The following is a 16715-nucleotide window of genomic DNA, read 5'->3' as shown; positions in this document are numbered from 1 at the left end:
GTGCTCACTGTCTGGCTATAGAGAGAGGACGACACCGACAGAGATAGCAGCAGAAAGAGCTGGAGACAGAGGAACATTTCTTACTGCACTGTGATTACTATCACAACATTAGAGCTGCACATTTCCCCAAATTCCTACTAATTAAACCACATTTTATGGCATTACCAAATACATTTTAGGGGAAGATTCCAAAATGATGACAATAGCAGCAAGATATGTATCAGCCTGTCACACACTCAGACTGTCAGCCAGTGGACAAAACTGAAGCAAGAGCATTTCTCACATGTACTGTTGTGCAATTTATTTATTCATTTATTTTTATTTTTTAAACAATGTCTTTAATATTTTTCTTGTTTGTGAAAAGAAAAAAAAAAAAAGTACATGTACTTATTTACTTCATTATTTTACATATCTATTGTTGTTTTGTTTATGTATTTGTTTATTCATGTAATGGACAATGAAAAACTCAATTTTATATGTAATTGAGAGAGAGAGAGAGAGAGAGAGAGAGAGAGAGAGAGAGAGAGAGAGAGAGAGTGAGTGAGTCTTTGTGTCTGTGTGTGTGAGAGACCTGAGCGTGTGTCGTTGCTCGGCGGGGCCAGCAGCTCCCTCAGATGCGAGTCTTTCAGATCCTCCACCCAGCTGAGGTCCAGCAGCCGCAGACAGGGACACACAGACTGACAGAGCGCTGAGACCGAGGACCACGAGCAGCCCGCCACGTTCAGCTCCAGCAGCCCTGAGGAGCACAGCAGCAGCAGCACACATTCACTACATCTGCTCTGCTGCCAAGCCCAGGTCTCCATGCATCATTATTCACACAAGACTCACTGCGCTAACCTGACTTCTGCTGCTTCCAGCACAGCTCAGCGCGGAATGATCATGAGCAGATGTAGCAGAGCAAGGGAAAGTGCTCAAAAGCACCCAGATATCGTTTCATTCTTTAACTTCTGGATAATGATTCATGATATACAATTTGGACAAATGCTTTGATCCAGTGTGACTCAACTGAATGAGCTACAGGAATGCTCCCTTGATCTAAATATGAGCATCAAATTACACATTTAAAATCATTCTGTTTCCTTCGTTACTTCGGTCAGACCAGTTGGAACACAGCAAAAAATGATTTTCATACTTAATATCTTTGTCTTGTTTTCTAGTATAAATATCTAAACATTCTTGAATCACGATGAATTTACTTTACAAGTAAAAGGACTTACGATATTATGTCTTTTCTAAAAAAAAAAAAAAAAGATCAAGATTTTGCTTAAAAGCAAAAATATCTGCCAAACAAGATTATTTTTCTTGCCCCACTGGCAGATATTTTTGCTTCTTTTAAGCAAAAACTATCAAAATCTTTTTTTTTGCATTTGCCAGCTGATCTATATTTCCTATCACTCCTGATATGTGCATGGGTCTCCATCAGTCAGGCCTGAGATCCTACCTTGCAGACGGTTAATGAGCCACATGAGCTGTTTCTTGGAGATGTTGGTGTAGCCCAGGTTGAGACACACAGGCTGTCGACGGATTATACTGCTCAGCATGGGAGGAGTTATGGAGCGCTGGCGGCTCAGATCGATCTGAGTCCATAACCTCTTATCACAGCACCTGCACACAAACACACGCGTCAGACGTCTGGCAGAACAGACATTTATATACATAGTAAAATCACTGATGCACTGCTGCAAAAATAACTTTGACCACAACAAACATAGCAATGTACAGTGAATGAATGGCAAGATTTACTAGTTATTAATTTTATAAATAATTACAACTGCATTTAAAAACATATTTTGACACGAAAATTCAAGTACGTTTCGGTTACACAATTTTATAATTTATTGTTATCATAATAGTAAGTAAATGTGACTAGGACAACAAATAAAGTGTTACCTATATTAATCTATTAGTCTGCATGGCTTGAACATCTGCTTTGTTAGTGAACATCATTATATTTTTCTCCCATTCATGAGGGGTTTATGTCCCGCCCGATACTTTGCTGCTTGTACAGGTTACAATGGCCCTTAGCAGCATGAAAAACAACACTTCTGAACGGATTAGATTTAGCCTAGAAATTGCGCAAACAGCCCTTACTTTATAATCACTAAAGAGGCTTCACTTAGCTTCAGTTCATCTCAATCTCACAAAGTTCCTTTATGGTCATTATAAAGCAGAAGCGTCAGAAGAAGAGCAGCTGACTGATGACTGGTCAATCCCTGTCTACGGCTCGAGACACAGACATGACATCCTCACAGCAGCACACAGGAGAACAGATGCATATGCTCGATTCACAACTGTCATCGTTACAGGGCAGCCGGTGTCATTTCTGCGGTTTAGTGTCAATAAATGCTGTTTCAGACTGAAGAGGAAGGTTTCCAGAGTATGTACAAGAGGTCGACTGATAGTGGATTTGACGAAACCGATAGCTAGGCTAGACCAAACTGGCCAATACGGATTAATCAACCGAAATGGATACTGAACGAAAACTAAAATAGTGCTCTATTAAAAAAAATTTAAAAAACGGCTCTTTTGTTGATTTTGATTGCTTCCATTGTCCTCATTTGCAAGTCGCTTTGGATAAAAGTGTCTGCTAAATGATAAATGTATATGTGATGGACATTGGTTATGATCATTTTTGTATCTACTTTAAAGGCATCTTGAGTAAAACGGCTTCAAATTTAACGAAGCGTTTGCAAAACACTTGAATGGAAGCAGCGAGACCTGTTTAACAGAAGTCTGTGGCGTGGCAGGATTTTCTGTCGGCTGTGTTTCTGATCTGCATCTGAAGTTTCCCGCTCTGTGCAGCACACGTGTCAAAACAAACAGCACAAGGTGTCAGTGATTTCTGCCTCTAGAGGCCGTTCTCGCACTGTATAATGACAGCAGACCTTTCTCAGTCGCTCCAGCAACAGACATAACCCAGAAAACTATCGGCATGCATTTCTGCAGATAACCGGTAGTTCCAGCTAACAACTATCAGTGCTGACCTCTAGTATGTACTTTGCACTTGTTTTGTTTGTACTGTTAAAGGGGACATCAGGTGCAAAATTCTCTTTTACATGGTGTTTGAACATGAATGTGTGTACACAACCACCCTATAATAATAAAAACTAGGGCTGCACGATAAATCGCATGCGATATTTAATGCGCATCTTATCAGTAAAGCCGGTTCTGTAATCAGCGGTAAATCTCCAACACCTGCGTGCTTTCACATTGAGCAGCATTAACTACACAGAGCCGTTGTTCACTGACGAGCTGCGCAAAACCACATTCATATTCACTCTATTTTTTTGCACAGCTCGTCAGTGAACAACGGCTCTCAAATCTCCATCACCCGCAGGTGAAACCCAGCCAGTTTCCAATAATAATGATCACTTTCTCAGATTCTTGACCCAGGCCCCTCCCACGATAGTTGATTGACACTGGTGTTTTATCACAGCTCCGCCCTGAGTGAGCTGTAGACAGTCCTCCATTGTTTCACCGCCGGAGCAGATGTAGACAAGAACGACTCCTAAGCAATTGAGGTGTTCTGTTGTTGGATGTAATATTAAACATAGCAGTCATCGTTTACTCCCGACATTTGAGCCGCTGAAGACGCAGTGGATTACGTTTGTTTCTGAAGGGAATGCGCCTCCGATCTGCCTAAATGTGTTTATGTTCACGCGAATCATTCGTGATCCAGCTTCATCTACAGAAGAAGTGAGTATAAGCTTCTTTAATGAATCTTTGCAAATCGCCTTGCCTAATAACGTGCTAGTTAGCGAGTTCCGCGGCTAAAGTAAACAGTCTCATGAGAACAGCTCGTCACTCCACGGAAGAGAGGGGCGGGGTCAGCAGAGCTCATTAGCATTTAAAGGGACATGCACCGAAACGGCTCGCTGTGAACAGAGCTGTTTTTGACAGGGTAAAAAGGGTGTTGTTTTACACTACCATTGAGAACCTTTAACCAAAGTATGTTATAAACTTTTCATTAAGACCCTAAAGAATCATATCAACTTGTGGAAAACGGGCATCTGGTGACCCCTTTAAAGTGTGAGTGTGTTGTCGGTGTGGTGTCTGGTCCCTCACCAGCGGCTCCAGGTGCGGCACACTCGCATGCAGACGCACAGCTGGCGCTGGCTGAGGTGCTGAAAGACGCGGAGCCAGACGTCCCGGGGCAGCACGTGCGATGCTCCGCTGTCCAGCGGCAGGCAGTGTGGCTCAGGGCAGGCCGGCGGTGGGCGCACGAGGTGTCGCTCCATCTGCAGCGGCCGCGGCGGAGAGGGCACGGCCACGGCGCTCCTCTTCAGCAGCTGCGAGCGCGGCGGCGCCAGCGAGACGCTCCCCGGGTGAGAGCCGCCGTTGGGCGCGCCGGATCCGGCCGTCGCTGTGCTCTTGTTCCAGGGAGTGCTCTGGCCCTGCCGGCCTGCTCCACGGATCCTGCTCCCGCGGACGGCCTTCCCGGCAGCGTGCCGGTGATTGGAGACGGCGCTGCTGTTGGAGTTCTCCTTCTCCTGCAGCTCTCTGCCACTCACCCGCGTGCGGCCGTTGCGCGCGTCCTGTCCGTTAGTGCGCTTGGACGAGGACAGGCCCTCGGGGCCCGCTAAGTGTCCGTAGCTCGGCGGCTGCGTAGCCGAGAGTGGTGAGGATGGGGCCAGGGCTTTGTGAGCGCGGTCGCCCGAGCCTTCCTCGTCGTCGTCTGGCTCAGCCTCGGCGAGCGTCCTCCGCAGCCGGGTGCTGGTGTCTCCCCTGCGGCGCTGCGTCTGCGGCTCGTCCTCCTGCTCCTGCACCACCACGCTCTCGCCCTCGGACTCCTCGCTGGCGCTGAAGCCAAGCTCGGCCAGACGCCGGCTCCGCTCGCGCGCCGTGCCGCTGCCGTACGCCGGAGAGGACGGCTCCGAGGCGCCCGCAGGGGACGGGGAGTCCGAGTCGGACTCAGAGTCGGTTTCGGAGCTGGAGGAGGACGAGGAGCTGGAGTCGCGCACTCGCTCCAGGAGCTGGCACATGCGCTTGAAGCGCTCCAGTTTCTCACGGTGATGTGAGCGCTGGTCCTGGCTCGGCGTCAAGGCCTGCGCTGCGCTGGAGCCGTGTCCACCGCCTGATGAAGAGTTCGGCCCGTTCGCTTCAGAGGAGTCCGACGAGTTGGGTTTGGCTTTCTGCTGAAGACGTTAAAGAAAGAGAGTTACTCTAGCGAGATAAACTGACCACCGTGCATTTCATGTCAAGACTCAAGACTGTAGAGAAGAGAACAGGCGTACCTTCTTCAGGTGTTTATCACGGGCTCCTTTGATCTGTTGGGGACAAACAGAAAGACACACAGTGTTCATACTGTACTCTGAACTGACACCAACACTCCATCATTCATGACAGCAATGATCAGCAATGTTGCCAACTTCTTTCAATGGAAAGCAGCTAAAGTCTGCTCGAAATGTCGCTAGATGATGTCATACGTTAGTTTAGCATTAGCATCCGATATACAGTGCTGTGAAAAGGTTTTTGCCCCCTTCCTGTTTTTTTTACATTTTTTGCATATTTGTCACACTTAAAAGATTCAGATCAAACTAATTTTAATATTACACAAAGATAATGCAAGTAAATACAAAATGCAGTTTTTAAATTATTTAATTTAGTAAGGGAAAAAAGCTGTCCAAACCTACGTGAAAAATTAATTGCACCCTCCTGTTAAATCATGAAAGAACTGCAATTAACCACATTATTTTAGAAAGCTGAGTTACATTTCACTAGCCACACCCAGGCCTGATTACTGCCAGACCTTTTGAATCAAGAAATCACTTAAATAGAACCTGTCTGACAAAGTGAAGCATGCTTAAAGAGCAACACATCACGCCGCGATCAAAAGAAATTCAAGAACAGATGAGAATCAAAACAGTTGACATGTATCAGTCTGGAAAGGGTTATAAAACCATTTCTAAGGCTTTGGGACTCCAGCAAACCACAGTCAGAGCCATTATCCACAAATTGAGAAAACTTGTAACAGTGGTGAACCTTCCCAGGAGTTGCCGGCCAACCAAAAATGATCTGAATCTTTTAAGTGTGACAAATATGCAAAAAATAAAAAAAACAGGAAGGGGGCAAAAACCTTTTCACACCACTGTAAACACTATTAAAAAAAGCCTTGTAAAAACTGCCAAGAATGCCCACAACAGACGTCTGTTCATACAAACTTATGAAAAATGTATTTGCCAAGTCTATGACACCTCATATAAAACCATACAATATTTTAGAAAAAAAACACCATAAATTAATGTTCACCTTTTATTTGTATTTAGCCTTCATACAAACAAGAAATGTGAGATCACTGTCAAATAACTGTCTCACTCACCTAATTAATATTAATATCTTTAACTTCAAACTATAGCCTAACATACACTACCAGTCAAAAGTCTTTGAACAGTAAGATTTTTAATGTTTTTAAAGAATTCTCTTCTGTTCACCAAGCCTGCATTTACTTGATCCAAAGTACAGCAAAAACAGTAATATTGTGAAATATTTTTACTATTTAGAATAACTGTTTTCTATTTGAAATTTTTTTTAAATGTAATTTATTCCTGTGATTTCAAAGCTGTATTTTCAGCATCATTACTCCAGTCTTCAGCGTCACATGATCTTCAGAAGTCATTCTAATATGCCGATTTGTTGCTCAAGAAACATTTATTATGATGTTGAAAACAGCGGAGTAGAATTTTTTTCAGGTTTCTTTGATGAATCGAAAGTTCAAAAGAACAACATTTATCTGAAATAGAAATCTTTTGTAACATTATAAATGTCTTTATCATCACTTATGATCAATTTAAAGCATCCTTGCTAAATAAAAGTAATTTCTATCATTTCTTTCCAAAAATAAAAAATAAATCATACTCCTTTGACAGGTAGTGTAGGCTGATTATTCTTATAGATTGAAACAAATCTGCTTTAGCCAGTATAAAGGGTATGAAAAATGAAAAGAGTTGCTGCAGAAAAAAAAGAGCAACAACAAAAACATGTTGCTGGAGACGGGCTTATTGAAGATGCAAACTGATTGTCTGCCAGCAGGAGGCGCTGTTAGTGATAAAACTAGCGGTTTGTAAAGTAACGGCTGTAATCAACACAGCTCTGCACATGAACGCTTCTTTATCAGATAAAATAGAAACTTTTCTGAAAACAGTCCTTTCCCTTCAGAGATTCATATAAAACACCTGCGACGTGTTATGATTTTGAAACGTGCAGTGCTCATGTTTATTTAACGAAGTCAAACGCCACAAATAAATCAATGTATGTTTAATAACAGGTGCTGTCACATTTACTCTTGCATTGAAAAATCTTTTTTTTTTAATCTCAGTGGTAATCCACGCAATGAGGAATTTCACCTGATGGGCTTCAGGTGTTAGAGAAACGCCCCTATGTTCACGTTTGGTGAAGTCTGACACATGAGTTTACAGCGTTGAGGGTTTAGTCACTGTGTGTAGGTGCTGATTTACACTGACCGTTCAAGTTCATTCAGTTCAAGAATATGCAGTGCTGCTCACAAATCTGGCTGTTCGGAAAGCAGTTCACATGCTTGGTCATGTCTGGGATGTCTCTGTGATCTGACTGCACCTTCAACATACGACTCCAACACACATTCCTTTCCCCTGATTTACATTTAAATGCAGCCTTTTATGAAATAACAGAGACCTTTTTGGTAACTATATATAATAATAACTAGGGATGTGCATCATGACTAATTTCATTAACATTAAAGCAGAACATTTTCCAACCGTCTAGTCCAACAAACCCCCAGAAGATCAATGTATTTTCAAACTTAAGCATTCACTTAAACATCGTTAGCCAATACGGACGTTTTTATTCAAATCAACTGAATCAATAGACTCAACAGCCTGTGATGAACAGAACTGCTGAAATAAATGTTAGTCAGCACATATATGGTTGTTTGCTGTTCGCGATCACTGCATCCGGGTCGAACACGCTTCATGTGAATGAAAGCATCTGTGACAGATGGCAAAATCTCAAGAAAAGCTTGACGTGTTCTGGCAACTGTAAGTTATTTAAGAGTATTCTATTCATTAGGATACTGATATAACAACTCTTGTTGTCAAGTACGTTTCACTCATAGTGTTTCCCCTTTAAACCAGTATAACACAACCAGTATTGTCCCTCATAACCAGTAGTACAGAAGCAAGATTCATTTTAATATGCCAATTTGACATAAGATAAAATATTCCCTCGCTTTGCTCATCTTCCCAGTGTACCTTTCTCCGAAACCGCCTCGATGGAGAAAACTAACATATGCAGGTGCCTCAAAATAACAGGACTTTGTTTTCCACTCCAAATATATATGAAGTATTAATAAACTAATTAATATTAAACTAATTATGCATAATTACATGCAAGTAACACTAAGCCAAACCCTAAACACATAGTAAGTACACGTAGTTAATTAATTACTCAGTACCTAAATGTATAATTACACTGTAACAAGGACACCTTAAAATAAAGTGTAACCAAGTATTCTTTTTTAAATGTATCAGTAACATGACAGCAATTTGAATAAAGCCTTTGAAAATATATAAAGAAAAAGTGTCGACTAGCAGTCGCAGTATTGTTTAGTTGAGCAGTGCCTAATAATAACTAGTTATACGAAGGGTGACTCTCTCTCGCTCTCTCCGTTTGATTTGGCTCTGCTCAAGAAACGAGCTGAATCATGAGCGTGCAGCAGTAACCAGGAAGCACTTGCTCTGCGTTACTCGCCTTCTTCTTGGAGCCGCTCTCCTGGGGAAGCTCCTTGTCCTTCTTGCGTCTGGCTCCGTCTTCCAGAGACAGGCTCTTCTTCTTACTGGGAGGCGGCTCATCCGTCAGCTTCCAGCGACTCACCTCCCCATTGTCCATGCGCCTCTTCCCCAAACCGTCTCCTTGATCCTAAACGCCAGACGGACTCCTGCATTACTATTATTATACCCACGTTTAGGTAAATATGTAACGAGCTGGAAACTGTACAGCTATAATGCACTTCCATATATCCTTTAAAGGCACTTTTGCTGGAAAGATGGCATACGATGCAAAACATTACTGACTCTTTTGTACTTTTCTACACATTCTTACTAGTGCTTCCATGAAAACTCATTTTTGCAATTCTGCACAGTAGGGCTGTCAAAAAATTTTTGAATTTTGAATATTCGTTGAATTTAAAATAAAAATCCACATTTGAATGCAAAAGCGTAGCATTAGAATGCTAGGTGTGCGTCAGGCAGCTTTATCAGTGGCACTCGAGACGCGATGACGATGAAGGTGTTTTGCATTGTAATGCTTTTGTTAGTCTATCCAGCTGAACCCATAAGATGCGGCGCTGTTCATTCTAAATACTGCGGAGAAAGAGAACATCAATGCGGAGAAGAAAACTGAAACCAAGCCGTTCACACAGAACACATATTTATGGCATTCTCTAGAACAGCGGTGGCGAACTCCGGTCCTGGAGAGCCGCAGCCCTGCAGAGTTCAGCTCCAACCCTAATTAAAACTCACCTGCCTGTAGCTTTCTAGTAACCCTTCAGACCTTGATTAGCTTGTTCAGGTGTGTTTGATTAGGGTTGAAGCAAAACTCTGCAGGTCTGCAGCTCTCCAGGACTGACGTTCACCACCCCTGCCCTAGAGGGACATCTATCACTGTTTCACTCGCGTCTCGCACAAGAGAGAAAGCCATGGGAAATTAATGTAAGTTCAACTTTTAAAAAACATGTCTCGAGACTTTATGGCGGCTTCCCCATCCCACTGTATCTCTTGTTTTTAAATGAAGTACTCTGTGTGATTGGTTTTCAGTCCTTTGTATTAAACTATACATACATGATGCTGTTTAGTTTCTAATTGTTTAAGCAACTTTATTAAATATATATGGTTTATAAACATTATTTCAAACATTATGCAATTTTTTCAAAGATAGTCATGTTATTTTATTGCTTTGAATAAACGTGCATTAGTAATATTTAGCTCGATGCGTCCTCTTGTGGCCTCAGGAGAGAAGCCAAAAGCTTTTATTCCCCCCTAACTGAAATTGTGCCTTTTAATTTTGAATACAATTCAAATATTGATAATAGTCAAGCACAAAAATTTGAATTTAGTTTTTCAGCCATTTTGACAGCCCTACTGCACAGTAAACATTTTGATAAAAATAAAAAAATTCAAACATGAAAACATGATCTCGGTCACAAAACATAGAATACGTAGCATAAAACTAGACCTCTAAACAAGGTGTGGAAATGGATGCAGACAATCAGTGAGTGTAAAGATTCAGTGTTTAGAAACGGCGAGAGTCTGTAGGGTCTGTAGGGTCTTACCTTGCTGGTCTTTCCCTCCTTGTGGCACTTTGGACATTCCCAGCAGTTTGGGATCTCATCATTAATAATGCCTTCAGCCTTGCCCATCTGAGGAGAGACAGTTCATCAGCAGTGTTACCAGCAGCCGCTTCAGCTGCTTCACTCCCAGTGTGTGGCACAAACCTTCAGGCAGCTGGGGTGGATGATCTCGTTGCAGATGGTGCACTCCATGAGCGAGAGGCTGAACTTCTCCTCCTCCGACTCCACCGTGTCCTCCTTCCCCGCTTCTCCGCAAGCAAAACACACGGCTGTGTGCGGCAACACCGGCTGAGGAGAGCAAAAACCCGGAAGCAAGTTAGCATTTTAGCACTTCCGGTTCTATCCTCCCAGAGTAAATGGGTTTTTTTAATGGGAGTTTGGTTAAATCCCCTAAAATAAGGTCCGTGGTTCACTCAAGCTCAAGATACGTTTATGTTTTATTCTGCAGCATAAAACACACCAGTTACACCCCACTCGTGATGTTTTAAACGGTTACATTTCTTAGAGACATATTATGCCCCTTTTTACAATATGTATTATAAGTCTCTGGTGTCCCCAGAATGTGTCTGTGAAGTTTCAGCTCAAAATACTCCACAGATCATTTATTACATCATTTTGAAAATGCCTATTGTGACGAGAGGGGCGGGGCCGAGAGCCGTGGGAACGGAGCGAGGCCGGTGGAGTAATTGATAATGAGCTACACCTGCACCACTCACCGGTCTCGAGTCTCACGAAGGAGTGACAACAGTGAAAGACGAGAGAGGACCAGGCCTGGAGTTTATTTTGTGTTTTGTTTTTGCGCGACAGTCGTCCGCGAGGGGCTGTCGCGCTGTTTTGCATTTATTTTATTATTAAAGTTTTAGGAGTGACAACAGTGAAAGACGAGAGAGGACCAGGCCTGGAGTTTATTTTGTGTTTTGTTTTTGCGCGACAGTCGTCCGCGAGGGGCTGTTGTGCTGTTTTGCGTTTATTTTATTATTAAAGTTTTACTTAAATGTTTGCCGGTTCCCGCCTCCTTCTTCCCGACCTACAAATGACGTTACACCTATTTTGAGTGGAAGCAGAAACAAGCTGTTTTTCAGGCCTGTCTCTTTAAATGCAAATGAGCTGCTGCTCCCCGCCCCCTTTTCCAGAATAGAGCTGCGCCATTACAGCTCGCACCTGCTAAAAACATCTGTTTTGGTTCTGATTATGTTTATCACGCTGAAATCATGCGTTTTAAACCATATGAGTGTAAACTTCTGAACACGTTTCCTCGGTTGGTAGATGCACCGGGGACCTGATTATAGCTCTTACAACCTGGAAAAGTCAGATTTTCATGATATGTCACCTTTAAAAAACACGGTTGTTTACAAGTTGCTAAATGGGACTACAGGCGCTTTCGGAGTCATTAAACATCATCACGCCGAACAGTTGATCAATTTACAGTATTTTCCAATCGTAGTGTATATAATGAAGGGAAAGCCTCAGAGAGTGTGTGGAGTGTGCAGTGGTTTAGTTTGAGGTCTGGACTCACCGCGGTGCACTGGCGGAGCAGACAGGACTGCTTCATCCGGCCCGGTCCACCGAACTTCTTCATGTCCTTGCAGAAGTGGCACTCGCCGCACTCGGTCCTCATACACGCCTGACAGCGCCGGCACCGTGTCCGCCGCCGCCGCGCCCCCCCCAGCACCTTACTGCCAGACATCCCCTCTGCATTCAACTGCAGAACAACACAGTGACAGCACAGCTCACAGATCTGCCAGACAAACACCACGCTTGACCTGCATTACTACAGCTGCGCACCACAACACTCTCACTGAACGAGTCACAGTACATTACACAGAATAACCCCACAATAATACCCTTCTTGAGGCTACACTAATGTTTTTAGCTCTATAGTATTTGCCTGATAAACGCTCATCCAGGACACAGATTCTCTCATTCGCTCTATACACACAAACACGTGTCAGAAGAGGGATCTGGCGCCATCTTGAGACTCACTGACAGACGGCTAGCGAATCAGGAGTCTCTATTTACAGCAAGAACCCAACAACACAGTTTAGAAGAGCAATTAGACTGAAAGAACTGAAAATAGAGTGGTAGACATGTACGTTAGGTCACAGAGTATATTCTGACTGAAGCACTGCTCTTGATGAACTCCTGATCGTGGATGGACAATGTCCTGCTCTCTGATGAACATGTCCAGTCCCTTCAGAGAGAGGTTTCTCAGCCAGAGCCATGCTAAACATCTCAACTTTTCCTCTGGATTATTCTGAAGGGAGAATGAAATCTGACTGATCACCGATTAGGAAATTAAAATGAATCCTAGCTATTTTCTTCATGCATGTTACCAGCCTCATTGTGAATTATTAATCCATGCATATTTTGGACCTTGTAATCTTATAATCCTTAATAAAAATGTCATGACCTGCTCTTCCTGTGATGTGACACATTAATTAAAAAATATATAATGATGGGTGTGGAAGAATCATTTATTTAATATAAAAGTCCATTTTGATTTCATGGTAAATTTAACTACATCATATGATGTAAATATAAGCTAAAATCTCATACGGGACATTTTTGCCTCAATATCTTGAAAGTTGGGTTCATTCTAACAGGCTACATCTCACACTGAATGCACAGACTCTTAAAGGGGCAGATCACCCAAAACTGAACCTTTGCTGTTCATTTACTCACCCTCAGGCCATCCAAGATGTAGGTGACTTCTTTCTTCAGTAGAGGAGCAAAGAAGATTTTAGCTGAAACCATTGTCCTTGGTGATTCATTAAATGCAAGTCAGCGGCTGCCTGTTTTTGAGAATTAAAAAAACATATCAATGAACACAAAATTAATACCCGTGGCCCCAGACGATATATTGAGGTCTTATGAAGCAAAACGATCGATCTGTGCAAGAAACTACAAGTTACTCAATCTAAACTCACTTTCAGACGCCTGACAGTCACTCTTCAGGATTCAAAATGAGCCGAAATACATTACATTTAGTCATTTAGCAGACGCTTTTATCCAGAGCGACTTACAAATGAGGACAATAGAAGCAATCAAACTCAACAAAAGAGCAAAGATATGCAAGTGCTATAACAAGTCTCACTTAGCGGACAAGTTACTCAATCTAAACTCACTTTCAGACGCCTGACAGTCACTCTTCAGGATTCAAAATGAGCCGAAATACATTACATTTAGTCATTTAGCAGACGCTTTTATCCAGAGCGACTTACAAATGAGGACAATAGAAGCAATCAAACTCAACAAAAGAGCAAAGATATGCAAGTGCTAGAACAAGTCTCAGTTAGTGTAACACAGCACATGTAGCAAGGTTTTTTTTTTATTATATAATGAAAAGAAAACAGATAAAATAGAAAACGAATAGAGCAAGATAGATATATAGAGAGAGAGAGAGAGAGAGAGAGAGAGAGAGAGAAATAGCGGCGTATCTGATCCTGTGATGTATGAACTGATTCAGCTCCAGTTCCTACAACAGTCAATGAACTGAGGAAACGGTTCGACTCGGACCGAAGACCGATGAGCCGCTGATATTAGGGTGTGAACCGAATACTTCGAAATTAACCCTTTTATGGTTTCTCATTGTTTATGTAAAAAGGTGAGCTGATAAAGTCTAGTTTATTCACTTTATATGCTAAATTAGACATGAAAAACATCCACGTTTCATCATTATTGGGTGCTTCAAAGGCACAATATGCAAGGTTTCGCCACTAGAGGTCGCATTTTCAAAACACTAACAAAGGGGAAGCTTGATGAAGGAGGATGTTGAGGAGGAGGTAATGAATTATTACCTTTTTTTATTATTATCTGTACTTTCCACAGTTAATCAAACAGCAAATAAATTATACAGCGAATGCGAGCAAAGAACATTTACATTGTCAAAGAACATTATGACTGACTTCAGTCACTCTCAAAAAACTACATTTATAATCAGTAAAGCAGTCTATACACGGTTTGAATGAATCTCTTACATCATACGTACATCTGCACTTTGTTGTTTATGATGAGAGAATTCACGTGAGCTGAATTCAGTCGGCGAGCAAAAAATGTATCTGAACGCCACTGATTGGCCATTGCATTCATAACCTCAACAGACTCGTCTGTGATTGGTTCTAATGCGCAACACTGTAAAAACGCATAAAAAAATCATAGCGCAACATTGAGCAGATCTAAATGTAATGGTGCGGTAAACACTTTTCTTTTAATTTTCACTTTATTCGTGACAGCCGTAATGTATTTAGTTTAACTGTACAGCAGCATTTGTGTCCGTGTGTTGCCATAGTTTCTACAAGCGGAAACTGAGGATATGCGGATACCACGTTATTGATAGGCGACAATGACCAGAGACGAGCCATTATTAAATTGGAATTTCTGTGGATTTACAAATCCATGGGAACTTTTGGGATAACACAAATACACAACCGCATGAAATATACCACACCGTCCAAGTAGTTTTTGGATCTTACACGAAAATCTTACATACTATGCCTTTAATAATATAATTGCATACAAGTTTCATCATTATGTGAACTGAACCCGTTCACTGAATCGAACTGTCTGAAAGAACCAGGTCACGGAAAATAATCAGACGTCCCTGTTTGCGTGAGGCTCTGGATCACAGGTAATAATGTTGTAAATGATGTTCAGTTTCTTGCACAGACCGATTGTTTCGTTTCATAAGACCTCAATATATCATCAGGAGCCACAGGGGCTCTTTTTGTGCTTCCTGATATGCTTTTTTTATTTTCAAAAAGGGGCAGCTGCTGACTTGAGTTTATGAGTCACCAAGAAGCCCGGTTTCAGCTAACAATCTCCTTGACTGATTTCACTACTGAAGAACAACTAAGTCACCTACACCTAGGGTGGCCTGAGGGTGAGGAAATGAGGAAATGCTCTTTTTTGGGAGGTGAACCATCCCTTTAATTGAGCGACACACTTGATAACAACAGCCCACACATCCTTAAATCAACAATCACCATATTATCGTAGACTGCATATATCGCACAGCCCCATTGTTAGGCAGTCTGTTCAAATGACATGGATCATGATTTGAGATCCTCCATAAGTTGATTGAAATCCAGTCATTATTCTTTTATGCAGTGTGCAAGCCAAAGACTAATAACTCTGTGTGGTGTTGGATAATGAGAGACAGCAACACGATCCTCCTGTGGCTATACAGTCAGATATAGCGTCAATAACTAGCTGCTGAATTACTGATTGAGCTGTGAGATTCATCTGTGAGGGTCTTGGGTATGATCTCCAACACATGCACACTTACAATTCACACGCACGCATCATGAAAACTGCATATTGCATTGAAGTACTACCGAGTGTCACATTTGCTTATTTTAGGGGTTTAAGAAAGCAACATAAATGCACTTTTAGCATGATGACAGTGAAAGTATTCAGATAATGCCGGAGGGCAGCTCGTGGTCTCCTGGATGCACAGATTTACCCAGACGGGGACAGGGGAGTCTTGATCTCTCCGAGAAGCATTAGTGTGCTAACCGCACGACAGAACAACCAGAATCAAGTATTTCAGAGAGATCTGCTGGTCTTGATCACTGACACAGAACCCAATGGTTTTGACACACATTTACTGCGGCAACAACCACCAAAACACCAGTCAGGGGTCCCACATGGAGTCATGCTCATTTCAGTGACATCAGGGTGATATTTCATAACAGAAACTCTAATAAGTGTAGTGTTTGCGTGCAGTTACAGCGTCAGGTGAAGTACGGGCCTACAGTGAAGCTCGGGAAGATCAGCTCGGAAACAATGAACACGGCGGGGCTTCGCTAGGACCCAGCCTGCAGAGATTGAGCACGAGCACCGTGCTGACAGACAGTGCTGTCGCTAACAGCTAGCACAGCAGCACTGGCCACTCCGGTCTGGAGCAAGGCGTTATAATCAGACGCTCAGCTCCACAGACTCAACTAAACCCGACGAGCTAGCCGAGCAAACAGCGACTCACCTGCGCGCGCGGAGTCGCATACTGCTAGATCGCGCATTAGACTGATGCTGTCTGGCGACAGATGCACACAATGAGAGCGCGAGCGCTTCCTTGTTCCTCCGCTCGACTCTGCTCTTATCAGGCTCCTCTCACAGGCGTGCACGAGCTGCTGCTCTCGCCTCTCGCCTCTCGCTGGGTTTCTCCGAGGCTCTGTCTGGAAGACCCTCACCTGGGACCCAGAGGGCCGATGATTCCCGAGCGCTGCGCGAGAGCACGCATGCACGGATAAACGTGCCTTTGTTCGCTCTCGCTATTGTGCTCCTCTGTTAGGTGTGTGTTATCGAGACTAACGCATCTGCGCCGCATCAGCTCTCACGGCGCACTCTGCTCCTGCTCCTGGAAATCTAATAAATAAATAAATAAATATGGTAAATA

At 42.8% G+C, this 16715-nt stretch overlaps 1 protein-coding gene across 3 annotated transcripts in view; it reads right to left on the bottom strand.

Annotated features, from left to right (window-relative positions):
• Nucleotides 1-16715, bottom strand: part of LOC107570966 (F-box/LRR-repeat protein 19-like) — a 38597-nt gene extending 21882 nt beyond the window's left edge. The window contains exons 1-9 of one of the 3 annotated variants that reach the window (XM_016257251.1): nt 16302-16715; nt 11838-12023; nt 10466-10609; nt 10304-10390; nt 8725-8892; nt 5235-5267; nt 4066-5135; nt 1442-1605; nt 572-736 (exon numbers count right to left, since the gene is read on the bottom strand). In XM_016257251.1, coding sequence (XP_016112737.1) covers nt 572-736; nt 1442-1605; nt 4066-5135; nt 5235-5267; nt 8725-8892; nt 10304-10390; nt 10466-10609; nt 11838-12008 — 2002 coding nt within the window. In that variant the 5' untranslated portion in view covers nt 12009-12023; nt 16302-16715. Of the gene's footprint in view, nt 1-571; nt 737-1441; nt 1606-4065; nt 5136-5234; nt 5268-8724; nt 8893-10303; nt 10391-10465; nt 10610-11837; nt 12024-13003; nt 13102-16301 lie in introns of those variants that run through there. The other 2 variants (XM_016257249.1, XM_016257250.1) reach the window with 2 other exon arrangements.

The sequence above is a fragment of the Sinocyclocheilus grahami genome, unplaced genomic scaffold, assembly GCF_001515645.1.
Source record: "Sinocyclocheilus grahami isolate Dianchi unplaced genomic scaffold, SAMN03320097.WGS_v1.1 scaffold1526.1, whole genome shotgun sequence".
Classification (NCBI taxonomy): domain Eukaryota; kingdom Metazoa; phylum Chordata; class Actinopteri; order Cypriniformes; family Cyprinidae; genus Sinocyclocheilus; species Sinocyclocheilus grahami.
This window is presented reverse-complemented; position numbering and strand designations above follow the sequence as displayed.